The following is a 23,855-nucleotide window of genomic DNA, read 5'->3' on the forward strand; positions in this document are numbered from 1 at the left end:
TGGGGGCGGGGCCAGAGACCGGGGGACCGCGGTACGGGCGCCTCCGGTTTCGTTAGGTCCGGGGTCGGCGGGGTACCGGCGGGAGCGGGGGCTGCAGAGCCGAGGGGAGCGGAGCTGAGGGCTGGGGACGCTGGGGTTCTGGGAGTCGGGGGTCGGCGGGGTCAGAGACCTCAGACCCCGGAGCCCCGAGACGCTGGCTCCCTTCCCTGGCGCTGCCCCCTGCACCCCCAAGCCTGGCGCTGGGATGGCAGGGCCCACTGACCACCGGAAGCGGGAGAACCGGGACGGCCCCGTGCCCAGTAATCAGGCTACCACCAGGGGCTGGGGAATGACGTTTATTGAAAAAGTAAAAAGTGTCACGATAAAAAAAAATTCACCTGGAGAAAAAGCCAGGCCAGAAGCGTGGGGGGTGGGGGTTGTGCCCAGGTACGGGCTCCTGGCCAGCTGCCGCCCCTACCGGTGGGGCAAGTCCTCGTACGTGGGGGAGGTGGGCACCCAACTTCTCTCCGGAGGGCCAGAGCCCCGGGAGGGCAGGGCTGGGCTCAGTCCATCCGAGTCCCTTGGAAGAGCTCCACCAGGTCCTTGAAGTCTGGGTCGATGAGGTCTGAAGGCAGGTCTCCATCGTCGTTGGCTGCGTCTCTGTCTGCCCCCAGGGAGATGAGGTACCTGGGGTGCAAAGGTTGTGGTGGGGGGAAGGCGGCCTGCAGGATGTTCACCCCAACCCCGGGGTAGCAGGCTAGAGTCCTGGGGTGCACCTTTTTAAAAAAAATGTTTCCAGGAAGGGTGAAGAGGAAGAAACTTTATCCTCCAGAAACAGTGGCTGACTTTTCCCGTTTGTTCTAGGGAAGGCAACGGGCTAGAAAGGAGATCCTAGAAGCTCTTAGGGCTCTTAGCTCTACTGCCAGGGCCGCCTTTCAGGAGACCACATCCTGGAGGCCACCTGAGGTCAGGGCATTTGGGATGAAGCCCCTGGCCTGGCCTTCTCACCTGGCTATGTCAGGGTACCCGTCGCTGCAGGCGATGTGCAGGGGCGTCCACCCAGTCTCGTCTCGCTGGTGAATGTCAGCTCCGTACTTGACCAGCAGCTTCACGCACTCCAGGTTTCCAGAGAGCACGGCTTCGTGCAGGGCGGCCAGGCCTGGGCAGGGCAGGCGGGAGGGGTCAAAGCTGAGGTCTTCCCCCCCAACACCCCACAGACCCTCGGCTGGCCCCACAGGCGCTCACCTGAGGGGTGGATGGTGTCCAGGGTGACTTTCCGAGCCCGGATAAAGCGCCCTACCTGCTCCAGGTCACCCTGGCGGATGTGGTCTAAGAACAGGACATCGTTAGGGAAACGCACGCTGCGATCGGCCAGCATCCGCCGGCGCCGATGTCGTGGGCTGTATCTGGCGTAGCGGCTGGTCCTGCTGGGCATCCTGGGGGCTGTGGTGGGTCCACCTTGCGGGGACCCTACTGCTCGGGGGAGGGACGTGTCCGGCCCGGATCAGACAACGCATACAGGCTCTTCCCGCGCCACCGCCGCCCCGTGCTCTCCTGTGATGAGGCCACCTCCCTCTTATATAGGGCCCGCAGTGCTATATAAAGCTGCGTAGTCATGCTCACACCGGGAGGGACTGAAACAGAGCAGCTCTGCCCTGCACACAGGATCATGTTTCGTGGCTCGTCTTTCAGCCCACCTGTCGCTCTGCCCCGGCCAAAGGGGTCAGATCCTCCCTGGCCACTGCTGTCTGCCCCACAGCTGGGCCTAGAAGGTGCCTTACAGAGGGCAGGAGAAGGCACTAGAAGGACAGGACCCATAAGGACGGCAAGCGGGTACCAAGGGCATGGAGAGGGCCCAGGCATCTCCCACAGTCCTGGGAGCTCAGGGAAAAGGCCCGAGGTCTGGTGGGGGTGGCTGCTCCCACCTCCTGAGAAGCAAGGGGCTGCCCACATCTGAGGAAGCACAGGGTCCTGACCATGCCAGCACAGGTCCAGCCCCACCCATGTCCCCCCCCTGCCACTTGTCACCTTCCAGCTGGGCCTGCACCACCTTGCCCTCCCGCTGGGAACCTTCCCAGGTTAGAATGTAAATAAATGCCTCTGCTTCCACTAGCCCATCCCACCCTGCCCCCCAGGTAGCCCTCCCCACACCGCCCTCATTTCCTTCTAGCCCCGTGCCCTCCACCCCCATTTCCTCTGGCTCCAGGCTCCTGCCGCTAACTGCCAAGGACACACATGCTCACACCTGACGGAGCATTCAGTCTGCTCCCCTCGGAAGGGCCATCACGGCCCAGGTGACGTACGCACTCTGCCCGGTCCGGGCTTCCCTGTGAGAACGTAACCAGTGCGGTGCGTCGAAGATGCCCGGCAGGCTGGGCCGGCGCTAGCAGTCCACCGCGGCAGCCCGTGTCCAGGGGTGGCCGAGACTTTGGCGGGGAGAAGAGCCAGTGGAAATGAGCCTTGCACACAGGAGCAGAGCTGGGCCAGGAGCTCACGGGGTCGGGGGGGCAGCGCCCGCAGCACGTGCTGTTGGCTAGCTGGGTGCGTTTGGGCTGCTATAACAAAGGGCCAGACTGGGGGCTGAAACAAACTTTATTTCCGGGGCACCTGTGTGGCTCGGTCACTTAAGCGGCCGACTTCGGCTCAGGTCACGATCTCCTGGACACTGAGTTCGAGCCCCACATCTGGCTCTGTGCTGACAGCTCCGAGTCTGGAGCCTGCTTCGGATTCTGTGTCTCCCTCTGTTGCGCTGCTCTGTGTCACTCAGGCTCTCAAAAATAAATGAACATTGAAAAACAAAACAAAACTTTATTTCCTCATGGTTTTAGAGACGGGAAGTCCAAGATGAAGGCGTCAGCAGGACTGGTTCCTTCTGAGGGAGAATCCAGGCCCCCTCCTGGCTGCTGGGGTCTGTCTTTGTTCCCTGGCTTGTGGAGACATCACCCCATCTCTGCCTTCATGTTCACACGGCCTTGCCCCTGTGTGTGCCCGTGTCCAAATTTATAAGGTCACCAGTCATTGGATTAGGGGCCGCCCTACTCCGGAATGACCTCGTCTTGAGCGACCACATCTATGACAACTGTCTATTTCCAAATTAGATCACATTCTGAGGTCCCGGGGGTTGGCACTTCAACTTAGGAATACTGGAGGATGCAGTTCAAGCCATGACACTGGCGAGAAGCCCCCGGGGAGTCTCTGGAGTCCTGAGTAAGGACAGAACCAAGGCTGACTGGCACTCTTCTTGGGGGTGGGGCCGGCCACCTGGTCACCAGCAGCCTTGCATCACCAGGCTGGTCTCCATCCAACAGAACCAAATCAACAAATGTATTTAACACCCTCTAGGTGCAAAGCCTTGGGGCCAAATGCTGTGGAGAAATGGGGCACCGCCGAAGACAGACTCCCTGCCCTGACAAGGTTTTTCTCGGCTGGTCTCAGAGCCCCTACCTGCTGGCCGGGCCTGGCCACCATGGAACCCTCCTCCCAGGCCAGGCCCTGCAGGGCCCCCGATCCAAGGGTGGTGCCTGGGGTTCCTGAGCTTCAGGGCTCAGAGGACGGTGCTGGGTGACCTTAACTCCTAGTCACCTGGGAGGAGTCAGTATACTTTCTTCTGGCGTGTTTACAGGAAAAAGAACTTTCCTTTGATGTGAAGATGGCCTGTTCTGGTGTCGCGGAAAGTTCTGTCTGCCCTCCCTGCTCAGGGGATCAAATGAAAGAAGGCTTTATGAAGCTGCCACCCAGGCCTTCCCGAGAGTGGCCAGGCCTCGGGCTGGAGACAGGCCCCGTCCTACCAAGGTGAGCTGAGAGCTTGGGGGTTTTGGCTTTTGGGTTTCAGCTTGGGCCAGAGAAGGGACTGGTGCCCAAAGTGCCCCCCACCCCATTCACAACAGACTCCCCTGAAAGGTATTTAATGTGCTTTTAATTCTTATCTGGGCACTGGAGCCGTCCTCTAAACCGTGGGCCTGGCCTGAAGCGTCTCACTTTGGAACCTTTTGTCAGAAGCTGGCTGTGAGCGTCTCACCTAAGAATGTTGGTTGGCAAACCCTAACTACCTGTAACCACATCAGAACCACACCTGTATTCATGTGGCTTTCTTCCTGATGCCCGTGTGAACCTGCGATCTGGCTTGTACGATGTTAGGTTTCTACCTTCTAGAGGAATAAAGCAAACCAAAACATTTAATGCAAAAAGCCCACTTTGGAAAGTCCGAGGGGTGCGACTAGTGGTGCTTTTTATCCAGCAGAAAACAGGAGCCAGAGAGCCCACTGGGAGACTGGGTGCAGGGCCCACTGTACAGCCTGTCCCTGCCGGCAGGCTCTGAGGCCTGAGGACCTGGGGGGGCAGGCGGGGGAGGGGTGTCTGGTGCACCAGGGCAGTAACTTCCTGCCACCTGGAGAGAGAAGTGAAGGAGGGCAGGGGAGAGGAAGAGAGGGAGATTGGGACGCCCGGGCTGCTAAGCCTTAACTGACCACCCTGAGTGTGCAAAGTTGCCTGCTAATCCGGCAGCCCGGCCAGGTTTTGGACTCCACCCCCACAGCCTCCCAGCGAATCCAGGCCCTGGAATGTGCTAATCAGCTGCCTCTGCAAAAGGGGAAAGGTACGGGTGATTCACCCGCCGCTCCCAGGAGCACATGACACCTTGCTCCCGCCCGGTCCCAGCTCTCCATGCGGAGGGGCCTGGCTCTGGCGTAGTTGGGTCCACAGGGTCACCCACACCGGTCGCTGGGGGCAGGGAGCACAGGATTGGACCCCGCCTCCCCCTCCCCCGTGGCAGCCTCACTCTGTGCCGGGTTTCCTCCTCTGGAGGCTGGAGGGCGTGCGCCCCCTGGGGGAGCAGCTCACATTTTGGAGGGCAGGGCCGCCGTCCTCCCACTGAAGCTGAACGGCGCCAGCTCACCTTTCGGCGGCTAAGCGTCTCGTTGTGCCAGCAGGACTGAGGCCCCTCACACCTGAACCCGGGAGCGGACCAGCTGGAAAGCTGCCGGCACAGGCCACCAGAGACTGGAGAACGGGGGAAGGAAGCCCGGCTATGGGCGGCGCTCACCGCGGGCTACTGAGCTGGGGAGGCAGCACAGGGGTCTGGTCGGCGCTGCCCAGAGTGCTCACACCGGGTGCTCCCTGCCCGCTGGCTGTGGACCGTTCACCTGGGCGGGGGGCGGGAGCAGCGCCTCCACCTGGTGACCTGCAGGCGGTCACCACCTCGGGCTGACGACCCAAGAGACTCCTGTGGCTCCCGTGTTGGCGCCACGTGCCAAGAAAGGCCCTGGCGAGAGGCCCCACCCGAGCCCAGGCCCCGGAGGGACCGTAGAGCAGAGACAACGAGAGGTAGTAAAATTTCAATTTTATTTGGCCAATGTGTTCAATTCCAATATTGTGGTAGAAATGCCTGAAAACTGTCAACGTTTGGTTCGGCTCAAGCACTCCTGACCGTTTCCCAGCCTGGAAATGGGAGGTTCTGCCTGGCACGGGCCTCAGGTTACCCCGGAAGTCACAGAACGGGGGGCCTGGCTCGGGAAGGATGGGGGGCTGCCCGGGGCTCGGCCGGCACCCACCACCCCTCCGGGCACAGAAGGCCCCCCGCCTTCCCCACCGTGCCAAAGCGTCCATTTAACCAAACACCGGGAGAACCACGCTCAGCCATGGCAACGCCAGCATGTGGAGAGTGGCTGTCCAGGCCGGCCGGGCCCCTCCCCGAGCAGGGGACAGGAGTCTCCGGGGAGCCACGGCCAGAGTGGAACAGACACCCTGACGTCCAAAAATGTCTAAAAATCCCACCGATGGCATGTTCAAAAGTGACAGTATAAACCTAACAGGAAGGAGGCTTCACCTGCCCGAGATTCCAAGACATTTTAACGAGCACTTTGGACAAAACCATGTACGAAAAAGTACATCACGATTTAAAAAAAAATGGCCCAGAAGATGGGCTGGCCTGGAGATAAATCCCTTTCCAAAGACTGAAAAGCAAAGGGTGATGGGTTTCGATTTACACGTGTGTTAGAATGAAGTGTTGCTTCAGAAAGTTCCCTGCGTTTCCGATGGACGTTCCCTCCTTCCAGGGAGGGGCCCCAGCTTCCGGAGGCCGCGCCGCTGGGTGTGCGGCCCTGAGGTGCCGTGTCTGGGCGCCAGGGTCTGGCCTCTGTGTCACAGTTCATCCTTCACAGCTTTCTGATCGTCATCTTCCTCCAGGTCAGGCTCTTCCGCCTCTTCCAGATCTTCCAGGTCCTGGGGCGCAGCAGGAAGAGGGAGGGAAGCAAGCACGTGGGTCGGGAGGGACCGGGAGGGACCGGGAGGGACGGGGCGGGGCCTCGGTCAGCCAGACACTGGCTGGCCCTTTGGGCAGAAGCAGCCAACCGTCGGCTCTCAGAGCTTCTGCCCACAAGACGGTGCAAGGGGAGCCCGGGACCCCGGGACCCCAGCCTCCAGGGTTTGTGGGGCCGCCGACAGCCCGCCGACCACACCCCACTGAACTGACCACACCACCCTGCCCTCTGGCCTGGGCACAGACCGGCCTCCACTCTCCCCAGCCGCCCACGGCTGCACGGACAGGCCCAAGCTGGTGTCCGGTGGGACGCCTCAGCCAGCGGCCGGGGAGGAGGGTCCGGGTCCAGCGCAGTAGGGAGCCTCACGGGACGAGTAAGTCTCTTAAGCAAATGTCAGCATTTAAAGGCCCCTCTTGGGCGCTCCGTACAGTGTGTTCATCGGGGAGGATGGCTTTGCGGGGCACGGGGAGGGCTTCCCGGCAGCCCCCCAGCCCGGGTCCCCGTGCCTGCCTCAAGTGGCGCCCACGGAAGCCTGTCCCACGGACTACACGGTGTGACCCAGAGGCTGGCCGTGGCCGGGCGGAACCAACGTGCCACTTACATCGTCGTCTCCGGCCCCGTCCTGCCCACCGCTCTCCAAGAACTTCTTAAAACCGTCTAGTGTCCGCTCCCCGTTGTAATCAATGACCTGGGGGGGGGGGGGGGAGCGAGAATGTGAATCAGGGAGCCGGTCCCGCGCTCCCCGGCCCTGCCCCCCTCCTCCCCCAGCCCCCGGCCGGAGGCGCACCGCTCTGTCGGTGCCTGCCGGGAAGAACTTCAGCGTGGGGAAGCTGTGCACTTTCACGGCCTCCACCTCGTTAGCCGTCGAATCCATCTTGGCGATGACGACGTTTTCGTGGTCCTTGTACGTCTCTCCCAGCTTGTCCCAGATGGGGGCCAACTGTTTGCAGTGCCCACACCACGGGGCGTCTGGAAGAGAGCGGCGGAGTCCCCCCCTTGGGCCGAGGAGCCGCTTTCTGCCCACCCCCAGCCCGCTGGCCCTCGGGAGGACACGCGCACGAGTGGAAGAGGCTCCACTTACAGAATTCCACGAAGACGTTCTTTTTCTCGTCAAAAGCAACTTCTTCGAAGTTTTTCCCAACCAGCACTTTGACGGGCTGCTTGTCCCAGTCTTCGGGCAGCTCCTGGCTCATCAGGTGGGGCTGGGGGGCAGGCAGAGCAGGGTCAGGGATGGCTCAAGACCCCACTGGCCCCTAGGACCCCCACCCCGGCCTGAGACACACAGGGACCAGAGCTGCTCACGGAGCCTCGGGAGAGGGCCGAGCCCACGGGGTCGGGGCTGCTCGGTGCTCCCCAAGCAGCGGGACCACCGCGTCTCTCCCCAAGCATCTTCACGCCGTCTGGGGCCCCGTCCGCAGGAGTCCACGCCCAGCTCGGACACCTTCCAGATGCAGCCGCAGGGAGCCCAGGACCCCAAAGGCCGGGAGGCCGGCGCGGGCTGGCTCCACCTCGGGATGTGGCTCCCCCACCTTGATCTTGCCCTCCAGGAAGCGGTGGCAGAACTCTTCAATCTTCGCCGCCGTCAACTCGTCCGACTCCGGCTTGTACTTGGTCATCTCCTCCTCCAGGGTGATGAGGCGCACGGCGGGGCACTCCTCCTTCTTGAGGCCGAAGAACTCCAGGATCCGCTGGTTGTCCGTGTGGTCGCTGTCGATGAAGATGAACAGAATCTAGGGGAGAAGCGGCAGGTGAGGCGGGGGGCCGCAGGCAGCTTCCGCTCCCCTGCCTGGCTGCTTCCCGCCACGCACACTGTGCAGACTCGCACCGCCACGGCCCGGCCCTCCCAGAGGGACCCGGGAGCCGCAGAGAGCCCCGGGCCACCCTGCAGCCTGAGTCACTCGAGCCGCTCACCTTCCCCTTGAAGTGCTCGGCGGCCTTCTTGAAGTTGCTCAGTTTGCTCTCATAGTCAGACACGCTCTTGGGCAGGAATAGCAGGATGTGAGTCTTGATTTCACCTCCGAAAATCTTCGGGGCTGTCTGTGTTGTAAACAGAGGTTACTGGGTCTGAGCCACAAACTAAGCCATTTACGCAGAACATTCTCTCAACGGCTGCAATGCCACCGCTGCAACGATCTGTACGTGGGGGTTCCCGGGGTCGGGACCCCACGACCCTCACACACTGCCCCGCCCTCAGGGGTGCAGGACCCACAGGAGAGCCGCACCTGCTCAGTGAACTCGATGACCAGCGGCAGCTGGTTGTGCTTGATGAAGTCCAACAGCTTGTCTTTGGTGATGTCCCCCTCGAAGTTGTTCCGGCCTTCGTCAAACTGTGGGCACAGAGAGGGCTGCGAGAACCTCGGTCCTCCCAAAGCCTCCCATGCCGCCCGCCCCGGCCCCCGGAGCCCAGGTTCGGCCCGGCACAGCAACCCGGAGTTGTGATAGCAGAAGCCACACGCCTCTGTCCACCGAACAGAGCCAGATGAGGGCTGCAGACAGCAGCCTCTTCCGGGCACTGAGCCACAGCGACACCAAGGGGAGAGCGTGGGGCTCTTCCGGCTGCAATTTCGTGCTCTTGCTCAGAACACGCGTTCTCCCGAGTGTGCTATGCCCTCAGATCAGAGCAGAGTGACAAGGGACGTCCCGACAGACTGACATCAGCCAGGTCTGCCCTCCACAAGGTGGAGGCTAGAAACCAGCAGAACCCGAACACGCTCACCACTGAAATGCAGTTGTCTGGGAAAAACTAACTTTCACAAGACCTTCTGATTACACGTAACTGTTACTTAGACGGACGAGTTCTTATTTAAGTAGGCTCCATGCCCAATGTGGGGCCTGAACACACAACCCTGAGATCAAGAGTCACTCACTCTACCGACAGAGCCAGCCAGACACCCTAGACGGTTAGGGTCTTAGAAACATTTCTCGGTTCTGATTCCCGACCTGGTAAAAATCAATAGATAGAACCCACAGCAACAGAATCTCTTTGGGATCCCCAGTAATATCTAAGAGTTTCAGAGGTCCTGAGGCCCCGAAGCTGAAGGCTGTTGCTACAGACCAGAGAGGCCCACGGGCAGCCGTGCAGCCAAGCTGCAGCCCTGGCTCTGGGTGGAGCGCAGAGACCACTCCCAGCACAAAAACGATGCTGCGTCTACACCTGTTCGCACGAGCATCTCATCCTTCCCTCTGAACTCTCGAATGAGTCCCACAGAGAGAAACTACTCACCTTTTCTTCCCAGTCATTTCCAGTTACACTTCCCCAAAGGAACTTCCAGAAAAGCAGGCGGCCACTCCCTGCTCCCGCCAACATCACATGACAGCCTGACCTTCATTCAGCTTGACTACGACACCGGCTGCTAAAGTTAGACCAGATCGAGGGCCAGGTGCCAGGGGCCACGAGCACAGCACCCCCAGGAAAAGCTGAAGCCTGCTCTCTCTTCCCCAAACCCAAGGAGAAGAGGGGAAAGGGGATGAAAAGCCAAGGCCAGGGGGCCCGGCTCCACCAGGCATGCTCCTGAGCCCCTACCAGGGGCACACAGGCCCCCACTGCTCCAGAACCGTACTGCCAGCCCCTCCGAGCAGTGGGCGGTGTGCCCAATTTCATGCCCAGAGGCCCAAAGAACAGAGTTGCCGCACGCACCTGTCTTGAGACACAATCTTTTTAGTAATGGGGTCACGTCACACCACAGTCCCCGTCTACTTCAGTAAAAAGCACACAACCAGCCTTCATTCAGCCAGGGACAGTAGTGAAGCCCAGCCCCGTCAGGCCACAATGACAAACATCCCCAAAAGGCGCAACGCTGCAGGCAGTGGAGGACAGGCCTGGCCCGACACCTACTCCTACCCCTCGGTTTCAGGAAAGAAAAGCAAAGTAACCACCAGGACGAATAAAGACACAGGATAGCTCTCAAAGCAGAAGTCCAACTGCCAGTGACCCATGACCCAAGCCGCCATCCGAGCCCCCGTCCTTCCCAGCAAGTGGCCTGCCCTGTCCCACTAGGGAGGTGCCTGACTCAGTGAGGCTGCCCACAGCGGCCCCTGGACAGACCCAACACGCTGCAAGAAATGGGATCGAACAACCTAGAGAAAAGGGAACAAGAAAGACCGAGGAAACGAGCATGATGGAGAAAACGGGGGCCGGCCCAACAGAGCCGGAAGGGGCCAGACTTGAGCCTCCTCCTCCTCGTCCGTACGACGGTCTGTGACTGCAGCTGGGACCCATACTGACCCACGCAGCACAAAGTCCCCGGGGTCCTGCCAGGCCTCTGCTCAAGGCTGCCCCCCAACTGGCACCAGACCCAAGGGGTCACGTCACCCAGGCCGCGCCCAGTGCCCACAGACAACGGGGAGTCGAGGCCGGAGGACGCCTGAGAACTGGCACTCTGGATTTTCAGGAGGTAGGAAAGCACGGTTTGGACGCGGGATGGCACATGGGTCTCGGCGGTCTCTGAGACACCCTCCCCCTCCGTCAGCCTCAACCTCAGGACCCAGGACTCTGGCCACCCGCAGAGGCCCATCCCACCCAGTCCCACCCGGGCCCCCCATGGGGGCCTCGTAGTCCCTCCGTTCCCTCGGGGTGGGGGGGGGGGGTGCTACGAGGATCTAGAATTGTTTTGAGGAAAGCAAGACTACAGAAACACTGGAGTGGCAAGGACGCTGGAACAGAGCCACCCGGAGCCACCCTGGCGTCCCCAGTCCTCAGGAGTACAGCCGGGAGACACCCTCACCCCTCCCTGCCAGCCCCTGGCAAGGTGCCAGATGAGGCAGTTTCTACACAAGGTTACCTGTCTTCAGTCACTCGGCCCAGATGCCCTACACGTGGGGCGCACACACACAACGGCCTTAGACCAGAAGCCGGCGACCTTTCTGACCACAGGGTTTCCTGCTTTGCTGGAGTTCCAAACCCGCCCTCTTCCCACCAGGACAAAACAGGAGCGAAAGGCCCGATCCTCATCCCCGAAGACACGCCTCCTGCCCCCTGCCCCTCTCTCCTGATTTCTGCCCTCCTCTGCCTGCCACCTGCACGGCCTCCATTTCCAGGGATCAAAAAGTTGAGCAAACAGGAGTGTCCGCCGCACGGCACCATCAACGTAACTGATGCCTCATGCTAAGAATCACGTGCTTAGAAAAGATTAGGGCGGCAGACCTTCCTGAATATTTCGCTATTTTCTTTTTTTCGGAAACACTAAACACTCCAGAGCAGCTCTGCCTTCATCAAACACGGCCCTGGAGCTGCCACTCGAGCCGGAACAACGGGCCCACAGCGCAAAGTCTGAAGGCCACTGTCTGAGTGGCTCCTATGGTCTGACGTTGCCAACAGGCCCCCGATAAGTCCAGCTGGCGGTCCAGCGCCGCCCGGGCAAGGTTCTCAGGGGCTGGAAGTGATAAGGAAAGCAGCCCCCACCCCACCCCCCCCCCGCGGTGTCTCCATGCCCTGGGCGGGGCTGCCGGAGGGCCACTTACCTTCTTGAAGAGCACAACCCCATCCTTGTCCAGCTGGTATTTGGAGAACACGTCGCTGTTGGACGTGATCCCAAAAGGTATGTCATCGATGGCCTCCGCTGCCAGCAGGAACTGCTTGGCAAAGTCCGACTCCACATCCTACAGAGAAGCAGCAGAGGTGGCCACTCACCCAAGCACCGAGGGTCCCGCCCGGGCCGCCAGCAGGACAGACAGGCAGTACCCAGACCACAGGGAACCTTTCCCCGACGACGGGGCGCGGTGCCGAAGCCTCTACCTTGAAGAAGCCGATGACGGTCACTTCGCTGGACTCCAGCAAGGCCTCCGCGGCGGCCCTGTCGGGCAGCGTGCTGGCGGCGGGGCCGGTGCGTTTCTTCAGCCAGTTCACGATGTCCTCAGCTTCTCTGCCAGCTGCACCCAAATACAGGCGGGTTCCGCTGAAAACCGGGGCCCACCCTCCCTGCCCGTTCTCCGAGCTCTCTGCCAAGACCGGGGCTCAACACTCTCCTTCCAGAAGAGGAACCTTGTCTACGCGCCTGTGCAAATCCTAGCGCTAAGAGCACTATTCTGCCTCTTGAGAAACCGGGACTGCGTGTGAAGCAGGGGAGACGCAGCGGCTGCCCCCAGGGTAGCAGAATCACGCCGCCGCCCCCTCCTCTAAGCCCTCTGCACTTTCTAAATCCCTTGACGCTTAAATTCATCAAGCACACACTTTCCCCCAGTGCTCTCACTCTACGCTCCGTCATAATTAAAGATGTAATGGAATTCAAAAAAAATAAAATAAAAAAAGGCTGCTTGGTAAATCAGCTCGACCCCCGCCTTCCCCGAGCTCTAGCTGGCCTGGGACATAAGGACCGCTCAGGGGTCCCTGTCCTCGGCCTGGCCCTCCCACATGCCTCCCAGACCAGCAAAATGAGAGCGATCAGGCTCCCGCACGCCACCCAGAGCTGACAAACCGAAAAGGTAGAAGCCTGCTCCTCCTGGGACTAAGGGCAAACCCTTCCTCCCCTCAAAGCATCTGGCCACCTGGCCCGGCACAAGGAGGGTGCGAGGCTCACGCTTAGGATTCTCCTAAGTGGCAACGAGATGCTGACTCATCAGTTACAGGTGGAGTTAGGAGCCGCTGTCTCATTCACCAAACCTAAGCGCGAGCGATGGGACCGTGGGAACTCTGCACTTCCTGTCCTGAGAGCGAACCCAGGCGAACGTGTGAACAACAAAACAGCAGCCTGGTAAGAACACCAGAGGCGCAGACGTCAGAATCAACGAGGCTGCTCGAGAGCATTCTGACAGAAGAGCCACAGAACCGGTTCTATGGACAAAAGTCTCTCCTCTTGTCCCGGTACCTACCAGGCTACAAAGGGGCCCAGGCCCCAGGAGGCAGCCTGAGGGGCCGGGCCTTGCATTTGAGCTCTGCCAGGACAGGTGAGTGACGCCAGCCTGTCACCCAGTGGCTCTCAGCCTCAGCCCCTGCCCTGGGGAAGGCCCCGGGCACTTGGCTTGGCACACCGGACAGTCCCAAATCGCTACACCTGTTGCTCCAAGCGGGCCCGAGGGCCCCAGCCTTCCTCCTCTCACTGGTCAACCTTAGGACAAGCCGCAGCTTGCCACCCGCCCCGGAAGGATGTCCCTCTCTACCTGACGCACTCTTCGGGGATGGGAGCACTTTCCTCACGAGAGCGTCAGAGGCTGACCTCGACTGAGAATCCAGTCTGAGACCAGGTTCCCCGCCTTGCCTCTGAAAGCGGGCCTCCCCACCTCTCAGGTCTCTCCCAAAGGCTGCAGGCACACCCCCGTCTGCAGGGAAGAGAAGGGCGGTGCAGCAATCACACCTGTGTACTCTCTGGGGGCAGCGGTGTCTCCGTTCTTGAAGAACTTGATTGTAGGGTAGCCACGCACACCATACTGCTGAGCCAGATCGGACTCCTCGGTGGCATCTACCTTTGCCAGTCTGATCTCCGAGCCTTCCGCCTTCAGCCTGCCAGCTGCTTTGGCATACTCGGGGGCCAGAGCCTTGCAGTGGCCACACCATGGCGCATCTGGAAAAGAAACGGATGCTGGAAAGCAGCGTCGACCAAGTTCCACCGCTTCCCCCACCTTCTCCTGGCACTTCCTTCCATAAAAATCTTATCTACTCACCAAGATAACCCCCCTGAACCCACAGGGCTGAGCTGATAGCTTGACGCTCTTGGGCAATATTGGTACAGAGGCCACGAACGACAAACTGACACCAGACCCCAAGCTGCTTGGCACGGGACAAACGACGGGTGACTTCCCATCATCTGCAAGCAGTGAGGGCGGTCATGTCCCTGGGATCTCCCACAAAAGTCAAGAAGCCAGCGCCTCGGCACCTGTACGCTCAGCAAGACCTAGTCGTGAATGTGCAACACACACCTGTGCACGCCTGCCCCAAGACTCCCACTTAAAAGTGACTCTATGCACTGTGGGAACACAACTCTCTGCCAGCTCAGGTTAGCAGCTCTGGCGGGCTGGAGCTTTCCACCCCAGGTAGTGCTTACACACTTATAAACACAGACGGGCGGTGCTGGAGTCTGGGTGACAGCACTGCTAAAGCGAGCTGTATGGGGTTGAAGGTGGGGCGCTCTGGGATCAGTCCTGGGGGGCGGTCAGGGAGCTGGACCCTGGCGTGCTCCTCTGTATTGGTGGCAGCTGACACCAGGCTAAAGGAGGGCCCCTGCCATGTGGACGTAAGGCATAAAGCATGTCCTGGCTGTCGGCCTGCGGCCAGCCTTGGGACCCGGCTCAAGCAGGAGGGATGCCCCCAGGACGTGGGCAGCGCGGGGACGCCGACAGCAGCTCTGCGCGCCGCACCAGCCCGGGACTGCGCCTCCGGAGGGGGGGCTGGATGCTGACAGCCCCGGAGACCCCCGCCCGTCCCGCCGGCCCCCCCGCGTCCCCGCCCCGCCACGGCGAGGCCCGGCCAGGCCGGCGGCACTCACAGAACTCCACCAGCAGGTACTTGTGGGCCGCCAGCGCCTCCTCGAAGTTGCCCTTGTGCAGCACCAGGACGTGGTCCTCCTCCTCCGGAGCGGCGGCGCCCGCGCGCGTCAGCACGGCCAGGGCCAGGCAGAGCAGAACGCGGCGCAGCATGTCGGCAGCGGGCGCGGCGCTTCGGTTGGCGCCGCCGGGACAGCGAGGCCACGAGAGCGCGCGCCGGCCGCCCCGCCCCTATAAGCCCGGCCGCCGCCGCGCGCGCGCCCGCCTGCGCCCACTCTCGATTGGCTGGCGGGCTCCGGGGCCCACCTCCAAAGCGTTCGCATTGGCTGTCCGTTCTGGCCCCCGACCCCGGATTCGAAATCGCCATGGGGGCTTCCCTCGCCCTCGCCCGAGATTGGCCGAGGAGCTCGCGCTCGCACTCTACCCGGTTTTTTCATTGGCTCCCCATGGAGAACTTTCTCTCCCTCGACTTGTGACTGGTGGCTTTCTCCTACACCTTCCGCGGGTCTGGAATGGCTGCTACCTTTGGAGGCCAGGATCTGCGGCTCCTGATTGGCCAAGAGATACGCGCACGCCCGCGCGATCCGTCGTCAAACGTGGCAGTGGGGCGGAGCTCCCGAGTGAAGGGCGGAGCTGCGTCTGCGCCTCTGAAACCCTTCGTGTTGCATTCTGATTGGACGGCCTGTCCTTAACTGACACCGCCCCCCCAGCTCTGCGAGTCGGAAGGCGAGCCTACGCAACTTCCGGTGCGCGTGAGGGTCGGGCGATGCGTGCCGCGAGCCCAGCACCGCGGGGCTGGCGGGGCCGACGGGGCCGACGGGGCCGGCGGGGCTCGGCCGTCCCGGGCGGTGCCGGCGGCGGGTCGGGGCGCGGAGGCGGCGCGCAGGTGGCGCGGGGGACGCCGAGGCCGAACGTGATACGGCCGGAAGGCCGGCGAGGAGGCCCACCAGAACGGGCGCAGGAAGAGGGAGGTTGGGCCGCTGCAGCTGAGGGTCCAAAAGCGGGGGACTCGGGGTCTCGGGGGAGGCCGACTCGGGGGGCCGCGCACCTGCCTCCCCGCCGGCTGCCGATTCCTGCTGGCTGTCTGCGAGCCATCCCGGGCCCCCGGGCGCTGCCCTCCGCGGCGGTGACCACCTGCCACCGAGGCGACGGGAACTCCCGTAACTTTTTTATATTCAGATGTTGCCTTGGTACTTTGTATACGTTGGGCTAAATTAAAACGTTTGACTAGCTTCTAGAAATTTTAAAATATTGGTTGTGGCTCCCACCCTATTTTTGTTGGACGGCGCTGCTCTAGACTGATCCGCCGTCCCTTTCCGTCACTGCTCAAAGCCTCTGCCACCACGTCTGCCTTTCCCTGGCAGCCCGCCCCACCCCCACCCCTACCCCTGGAACAGACCGTTTGTCTCCAGGAAACCTTCCTCTTCATTTGTATTCGCTTCCTCTGTTGCGAAACGCCACCACCAGTAGCTTTGAGACTTCTCATCAATTTAATAACATGGCAGGAAGAAGAGAAACGCCCACGTTAAATGTACACGTTGGCTGTAATAATCTCCTCATTTCAGAAATGGTAAGACAGAAAAAAACATGCATTCGTGCTTTGGAGAGTTCACATTTGTCGAGTGGTTGCTTTTGGAGGGGAGGGCATGTGTTCCTGTCTCTCCTGTGTGGGGCTGCCTCAACTGGTGTATGCACTCCTGAAGGTCAAGGCCATGTTCTCTGCTCTTCCCCCAGTGCCAGGGGAGCAAGGTTCACCGAGGTGCTTGTACCTGCTGGCATCCGTGTCTTCACAGGGACGACTTGACAGGAGCTGGGACTTTGGGCATAGAAAGGCGGTGAACGTGTGCCTGGCAGGTGCCGGCCTGCGCCCCAGCTAGGGGGGCATGGGGTGGGGGAAGCCCTGGCCTGGGGCTTCAACAGATGAAAGACAGCTCTTCCTAACAATTGCGAGCGGAGTCCTCCCCCTCTGCTCTCTGCGTATGGGTGGGGATTGCCTCATTGCTGCACTATCTCCTAACGTTTTTATGATTGCCACAACCCTTATTTTACAGACCGCGGGGCCTGATATAAGGGTTATTTGTATCCTGTCTAGATTTCGGAAGCGCTCGTGAGACCAGGGTTTAGGTGCCTCAAGAGTGGGGTTTGAGTTTCTTCCGCTGGGGACAGTGAAGAGATGATACACACCACGACGATGAGTTTGTGCCAGCACGGAGGCAGCTTCGCCCCAGAGCATACAGTCCCGACAAAGATGAGAACGTCGGGATCAAGGGGAGAATAAAGCAGACAAGGGTGCAACGGCCGCGAATGAGCCTCACTGTGGCCGAGTCTGCCTCCATGGCTGCCGCTGAGGGCGGCCGAAACACACCTTGATGCGGGCCACTGGCCTCTGGCCTGACCCAGGCACGGTATTCCGATACCTCAGCCGCACCAATGTGCCTTCTCCTCAGGATGCCTTTGCTCATCTTGAATTGGCCTCACGTACCAACCCGTGCAGGAGCAGCAAAGCGGGGGTTCAGCTGGAAGGAGGCCTGGTTTGGGGGAGGCCTGAGACCCCCTGTTTCTGTGGGGTTGGTCCCGGAACACAGGCTGGTTGACTGAACGCCTCTGCAGGCCTCAGCTTTGAGGGGAGGGCCGGCTCGGTCTCATTCTTCCTAAGACCCACTCACATACCTTCCAAAATCGGCTCCAGAGAGAGGCAGTGGGGTGTGTTCACCTTGTGCCCCAGGCCCTGGGCCGGAATGTGCCCTGGGAGGTTGGTGCCCCACCTGCCCCTGTGGCTGTGTCTTGGGGGACCCACACAACCACAGGGCATCCTCCAGGCGTGGCATTCCCGGAGAAGTTGCCCATTAAATAGCAGATGTTTTGATAAATACCATTCTCAAAAGTAGAGTTCTCAGAATAAAACTGCCTTCCAATGCGTGATAGGGTTGGAAGGAGGGATAAGGTCGGATAGGGTGTGTCGAGGGAGTCATGGCAGGTTCACGGACACCCCAGAAGTGCTCGCTGGGCCACTGAAATCTGACTAGGTTCCTGATCAGGCACTATCCCGCGGTCCTCTTCCTGTGCATGCTGGGGGCGAGGTGGTGAGCATGCCCCCGGGGTGGGGGCTGCAGGCGTCCTGATCATGGAGCGGGACTGCACGGGGGCATGAAGATTGTCCTAAACCACAGTATTTGGTGATCAGTCACATCAGGGGTCCTGACCTGGTGACCACGGCACCCTCCTCAGTGGAAGGGAGGGCCCATCTTGGAGTGGATGAGGAGGTGGCAGCTTGGGGGTTTCTGGGGGACGTGGAAGAGGACGGAAGGGAAGAGGGCCACAGACACCGGCTCCCAGACTGTAGGCAGGTTCAGGGTGGAACCAGGAGGGTCAGATTAGACTTGGGACCCAAGAGCCACGTCCTGCAGGCACCACCCTGTGTTGCCCCTCAGCGGGGGCAGGGGACAAAGTCCTGGGGATTGGCAGTGTGCCTGTACAACTGGGCACTCTGGGTCCTGAGTTCACATGTCTAGTAAAGCTGGGGAAATCCGAGAGCAAAAGTAGTAGGCCTTCTGGCCTGACAGCCTCAGAAGACCCTGGCCCAAGGCGCTGCTGACGGCACAGGATTTCCCTGGGTTTAGAGGTTTGCACTGGACCTTTCAGGAAGTGTACCGGGAGAAGGGAGGTGGTGGCCCCAGCGCTATGGGCTGACTGAGATGGGGCTTTCTGCCTCTGGGGGTGGGGATGAGCGCCAGAGGCAGCCGCGTCCGGTTCCATGAGAAAGGCCTCAGAGCCCGGAACTGGTCTCACGGCGGCTCCCTCTGCCCGAGCCTGTCCCACCAGGCCTGTCTTGGGGCTGCACGGCTCTGGCTCTGGGAGAGGTGGGTTAGGGTCTTTGACCCTGTGGAATCAAGAACTGGGGCCCAGGCTGCTTCCTGCCTGGGCTCTTGGGTCTGTGTCTGGGCAGGAAGTGCCATTTCCTCATGCCATCGAGCACGGGGCCCCCATAAGGAGGGTTGAGGCAGTGACCAGCCTTGTAGGAGCTGTCCTGGCACGGGCATGTGGCCCAGCCCAGCTGGCGATAAGCTGCCAGCTGAGCACACTGTGCTGGAAGCAATGGAAAGAGGGGCAGGCCGCCTTAGGTGTGGCCAGTAGAGGCTCCAGGGGAGCAGTCCCGCGTCCCCACTGTGTGGCACCCGACCGCTTTTGTAACCCACGTGGGCCAGGTAAGAGGGTGTCTGGAGCTTAGGTTGCCCACCTGCCCTTTCCTCATCCTGGGGTTGGGGAGGGGCGTCAAGGTTACTGAGTGCCCTGGGGGTGGTGCTTGGAGAGGAGGCAGGACCATCCTCCTCTCCACTCCCCACCACCCCAGGCCCCGGCAGAGGCCTCCCTGGTCCACGGGATTGGCTGTTACTCAGGGCTCTCCTGGCACTTTTGCACCTTAGGCAGCGAGGGCCCTCTAGTCTCCTCCAGTCTACCCCCGCTTCACCCTTTCCACCCTTGGATGGCTGATCCTGCCTGTTCCTGCAGCCCACAGCACCGACTGCCCCCCCCCCCCCCCCGCCAGCACTACCAGAGGGCAGCAGGGCCCCTCCCATCCCCTACCTGCATGTCTTGCCTGCCGCACAGGCCTCAAACCTCCAGCGAGGCTCCCCTTCTTCAGGGTTGGGGCATTTCCTGAGGAGCCGGTGCTCTAGACCCCAAGACGGGCCTACCGCGCCCCCTCCCACTGCCCCGAATCCGGGGGAACTTGGGCACTTTGGGGACTCCGGTTCCTCACCCACAGTGAACCCTGGCCACTTGACATTAGTATGAAAGTGGTCACAGAAGCAGCGGCTGCCACCCAGGGAAAAAGCATTCCTGCTGCCTTCCTGCCCCCGCCCGCCAGGAGACAAGCAGCAAACACCCTGGCTCCTTTGGGGGAGTTTATTTCCCGGTCAGAAAAGGAGAAGCAGGTTCAGGCTCCTGGGCGTTCTAGGCCCCGTCCTGACAGGGGAGAGGGGGGCACGGGGAAGGTCGGGGAGGGGAGGCACAGGGGAGGGCTCCGACTGTGCGCGCTTGGTCCCACGGTTGTCCTGGCTGGGTGTGGGGAGGGCCTGCCGGGGACGGTGGCACCGAGCCTGGGGGCAGAGGTGGCAGGCCAGGGGGCCCAGAGGACGGCACATATGGAGGCAATAAATACTGACGGGCCAGGCACGCGACCCCGGGCCGGCGGGCCCGGGTGGGACACATAAGGCTCGGCCGCTGGCTCTGTCCGGCGAGGGCCGTCTGCTGGGGCTGTGGGCTCCAGCGCCGCCCACCGGGACAAAGAAGGCAGAGGCGTGAGGACACCCGGCCTCCCGGATGGGAACGGAGGCAACTTCAGTTTTGGCAATTTGGCTTTCCCAGAGCCCCTGGAGCCGTCCCCACAGCCCTGGCCGGGGGAGGGGGCCGGCGAGGCCCTGGCGGGCAGGGGAGCAGCAGCACATCCCACACACTTCCCGGGGCCACGGGGATCGCAGATGGGGCGGGGACCGGGGAGACCACATGCTCATGCAGACACGGGGGGGGGGGGGGGGGGGGGTGGTGGTGGTGGTTAGAGGTTAGTGACGGCCCCCACAGCACACGTTCCACATGTTAAGGCATCATGGTTAGACGGTTACTGACAGCGATGGATGAACTGACCGGGGACAGGTGAAAGCAGGAGGGTGGCCGGCCCCCAAGAGGCCTCCAATCATGCACCCCACCCCACCCCACCCCACCCCCGAAGAACAGGATTCAGGGCAACTGCCAAGGCCACGAGGTTCCCTTGGAAAAGCCGGGGCCTCAAGTCGGGTTAGGACGGGTGGGAGGGAACCTGAAGGGGTACGGAAAGGGAGGTGGAGGCCTGAGGTGCAGGCTCCCTCCCCTCTCTACCCCCCCAGCGCAGGCAGAAGCAGCAAGGCAAGGCCGCCGAGGAGGAGGAGGCCGGGGGCCCGCGGGCGGGTGGGGGGAGGGGGGGCAGGCCTGTCAGCACTTTGGTAGGGGGCTGGGAGGGGGTGGGGGCGGTGGGGGTGGGGCGCGTCAGACAGGTCCGTCCGTCCGTCTGTCCGAAGGCCCGCCCCCCGGGGCTCAGTCCTTCCAGTCCTTCTTGATGGTGAGGCTCCACTCCCACGACAGGTGGTCGGTCTTGTCGTCGTCTGTGAAGCGGGACTTGATGTTGTAGCTGCCTCGGGCCAGCATGCCCTTGGGCGCCTCCTCCATGGGCGTCAGAAACTCGTACTCCTCTGCCCGGGGCCCGTAGCTCCCCACCATGTAGTCGGTCTTGTCAACTGCGCGTAGGAAACGCACAGGTCACCAGTGCCGCCCGCCTCCACCTGAGGCCGGGGCCGGGGCCGCACACCGCTTCCTTCCTCTCCCTGCTGATCCCCGCGCCCCGGGCGGCCACCTCCACCTGCCCCTTCCCACGGGCCAGCCAGGTGGCGCTCGCCTCACTCACTCTTGACGCCTTTCCTGTACGTGTGCTGGATGTACTTCATGCCGGACACGATCTCCCGGTTCACCTGCAGGGACACAACCCAAACACGGCTCGGTGGGGCTCTCCAGGCCCGACTCCTCCCAGCACCCCCCGCCCCCCAGCGTCTGCCTTACTCGGAAAGAAATTTTTATCCGGTACTCCACGCCCTCCTTCAGCACAAAGGACTGCTTCTTGAAGCTCTCCAGATCACCTGTGCCGAGGAAGAAGCTTGTACTGAAAGGCTCGGCTACAGGAAGCTGCTCTGACCTCAGCATGTCCCCCGTCTGCAGCTGCAGGGCACCCCTTCCGCTCCCACCCTGACCCAGGCGGCCCCAGGTAGCCCCACCCAGGACCCAGGCCTCTCCAAAGTCAGAGTCCACAAACACTTCCTGGCTGCACTTCTCCGGCCCCCCACAAGAGGGCACCAGCATTCCAAAAGACTATTTTCGGCAGAGCCCGCAAGGTGCTGGGCGGCCTGGGCCGCAGAGGACCCCCGGATGCCACTCACCTGTCAGGTCCAGCTCCAGGGGGCCGGGGGCTGTGCTACACACCAGGGTCAGGCGGGTCACAACAACATTGGGGACGTTGGGGTCTGCGGAGTGAGAGCAGGTTAAAGCTCTACCCCACTAGTGACTTGCAGGATGGGGGAGGCAGCAGAAACCCCAAAGTGACAGGTGTCCCTCTCAGCATTGCCTCAGCCCACTTACCAGCAGACACAGCTACACGGCCCAACAGGGCCTCCTTGTACTTGCGCAGACTCTCATCGTCCTTGTCCAGCTCCTGGATCTCCTGGATACTCTTCTGGGCGGGGGGCTTATAGTTGACCGAGTGCTCGTCCTCCTCATTCTCGGCTGCAATCTGTGCTAGCTGCTCAGCTGTGGGCTCCTGCTCGGCCATGCTCACTTACTCTAACTGGGTCTGGCACACCTGTGGGCAGGGACAGGGCTGTGGCAGCCGGAAGGGACCCACAGTGTCTACCTCTTCTGTCCCTCAGCAAGCCCCACAGCCAGCACAAGTTCGCTGTTGAAAAACCTCTGCAGGTAACCAGGCTCTATATTTGGACCCCAAGGGATAGTTGCCTTCTGGAAGAAAGCAGCTCCGAGCAGAGCTTTGCAAAAGGCCCAGACACAGACTCCTAAGGCCCAGAGGGAACCACACTCCTTGCCCTGCCCACCTCGGGGACCTGCTGGGACGGTCTGGACAGAGCATCCAGAACTAAGTGGGGCCTGGAGCCCGCTCCTCAGGGAGACCTGGCATACCTCTCCCACCCTGGGGGAAGAGACAGACCACCAGGCCCAATTGACAGGGCCCCTACGGGGTCACTTCTAAAGTCCTGCTGTTCTTTTGGAGCTGCCTAGACCCTCTCCCCAAGGGACACCTCCTCCTGGGTCTCCCTGACCAAGCACACTCCTTGGGCCTTGTTCTAACAGTGAAGCAAGGCCTCACCCTGCAAACGCAGGGCTCTCCTGAAGCTCAGACGACCTGGCCGGCCTGAGTCCCACAGGTGGGTCCCAAAAGTCATGAGGAACCCTAACCATGCGCTAATGTTCTTTCCAACTGTGAGGGTTTGTGACCTGCCTATGCTTTCAGGACCCTCGTTCTGGATCCTGGCCCAGAAGAGCTTGGGACAGCGCTGTGGGAACAAGGAGCAGTGCATGAGGCTGGCTTCAACTAGGAATCCCCATCGCACCCCGCTAGAATCTGAGAAGTAGCGGAAACCACTCAAGTCCTTCTGGGCGGTAAGGGAAGTGGGCCACAGCCCGGTCAGCACTAGACCTCAGGTTGCCCCAGAATGATCAACGCCTCTCCCCACGGACCAGCCTAGCAGCCCGGAGCTGCCCGAGCAGCAGACCTCACAAAGGGCCGCTGGGAACCCCGAGCCGGCCGGCCGGCCACTGGTGGGGTGGGGCCCGCCCGCTTTCCCAGGCCTCACGGCCGCTTCCTCTTAAATTCCTCTAAAATGCTCACGCCCTAACGCCACCCAAGTGCGGCCGCGGGCGACAGGCTCCTCCGAGTGCGATGGCCGCGGCCCACACTTCCTTCCGCGGGGCCCCGCAATCTGGGCGGGCAGGCGCGCCGCGCAGGGTGGGGTGCTCGGGAACCGGGCAGGGGCGCGGTGCCCACGCTTCCCTGGCCGGGTGCCGGGCCCACCACCCCCGGGGAGGGGGCGCCGGGCCCGGGTCCAGCCGGCGCGCATCGGCGGGGAGGGGGCGCCGCGGGACTCGGGCGGCGGCCCCAAAGGAGGCCCGCACCGGCCCGCGCCCGCCCCCGGCGGGCGGCGCGAACAAAGGCGCCGCGCCCCCGGCCCCCGCGGCGCCCCCTCCCCAGCCCCGCCCCGCCCCGCCCCGCCCGCCGCCGCCGCCGCTCACCGGAGGCTCGACCGCGCCGCTCTCACGCTCCCTCCCGCACGGAATGACGAACGTCGCCGCCCCGCCCGCGCGCGCCCGGCCCGCCACTTCCGGGGTCACGCGACTTCCGCTCGCGCCGGGCGGCGGCGGAGGGCGCATGCGCGGGCGCGGGCTGCCGGGAGCGCGCCGCCACCATCTTGTGGAGCCGGCTTCGTGGGCGCGTCCCGCGAGGGCGGGGCCGCCTGGGGGCTTCGCGCCCTTCGCTGCCGCTGTTTTCCGGCCCGGGGCGGTCCTCGGGGCTCGGCCGCTCTCCGTGGGCACGGGACAGTGTCGCAGCCTCCCGTGCGCCTTCCCCCGGCCCCCGTCCGTCGTGACATGTCCTAGAGGTGCCGCGCGGGGGCG

The 23,855-nt window shown here is 62.2% G+C and overlaps 3 protein-coding genes and 2 long non-coding RNA genes across 5 annotated transcripts; 2 read left to right on the plus strand and 3 right to left on the minus strand.

Moving 5' to 3' along the window:
* Positions 1-12: 12 nt before the first annotated feature.
* LOC122206309 lies at positions 13-4,511 on the plus strand. Its single transcript, XR_006196407.1, has 5 exons — positions 13-31; positions 3,078-3,186; positions 3,322-3,393; positions 3,602-3,771; positions 3,919-4,511. It is a non-coding gene; the product is annotated as an uncharacterized LOC122206309 (long non-coding RNA).
* PPP1R27 (protein phosphatase 1 regulatory subunit 27) lies at positions 288-1,414 on the minus strand. Its single transcript, XM_042915371.1, has 3 exons — positions 1,225-1,414; positions 988-1,138; positions 288-666 (listed from the first exon to the last, which is right to left on the minus strand). Exons 1-3 carry the CDS (start codon positions 1,412-1,414, stop codon positions 543-545), a joined length of 465 nt encoding a protein of 154 aa, XP_042771305.1. The 3' UTR covers positions 288-542.
* Positions 4,512-5,305: 794 nt separating the features above from the next.
* P4HB (prolyl 4-hydroxylase subunit beta) lies at positions 5,306-14,871 on the minus strand. Its single transcript, XM_042915370.1, has 11 exons — positions 14,654-14,871; positions 13,526-13,732; positions 11,971-12,104; positions 11,697-11,834; positions 8,459-8,563; positions 8,148-8,273; positions 7,766-7,966; positions 7,318-7,438; positions 7,024-7,205; positions 6,838-6,924; positions 5,306-6,198 (listed from the first exon to the last, which is right to left on the minus strand). Exons 1-11 carry the CDS (start codon positions 14,802-14,804, stop codon positions 6,118-6,120), a joined length of 1,533 nt encoding a protein of 510 aa, XP_042771304.1. The 5' UTR covers positions 14,805-14,871; the 3' UTR covers positions 5,306-6,117.
* Positions 14,872-15,498: 627 nt separating this feature from the next.
* LOC122206310 lies at positions 15,499-16,930 on the plus strand. The gene is made up of 2 exons (XR_006196408.1): positions 15,499-16,221; positions 16,744-16,930. It is a non-coding gene; the product is annotated as an uncharacterized LOC122206310 (long non-coding RNA).
* Positions 16,931-20,645: 3,715 nt separating this feature from the next.
* On the minus strand, positions 20,646-23,560 carry ARHGDIA (Rho GDP dissociation inhibitor alpha). Its single transcript, XM_042916579.1, has 6 exons — positions 23,475-23,560; positions 21,813-22,032; positions 21,614-21,697; positions 21,240-21,316; positions 21,088-21,151; positions 20,646-20,920 (listed from the first exon to the last, which is right to left on the minus strand). The coding sequence occupies exons 2-6, from the start codon at positions 22,000-22,002 to the stop codon at positions 20,721-20,723; spliced, it is 615 nt and encodes a 204-aa protein (XP_042772513.1). The 5' UTR covers positions 22,003-22,032; positions 23,475-23,560; the 3' UTR covers positions 20,646-20,720.
* Between the last annotated feature and the right edge of the window lie 295 nt (positions 23,561-23,855).

The sequence above is a fragment of the Panthera leo genome, chromosome E1 (assembly GCF_018350215.1).
Source record: "Panthera leo isolate Ple1 chromosome E1, P.leo_Ple1_pat1.1, whole genome shotgun sequence".
Classification (NCBI taxonomy): domain Eukaryota; kingdom Metazoa; phylum Chordata; class Mammalia; order Carnivora; family Felidae; genus Panthera; species Panthera leo.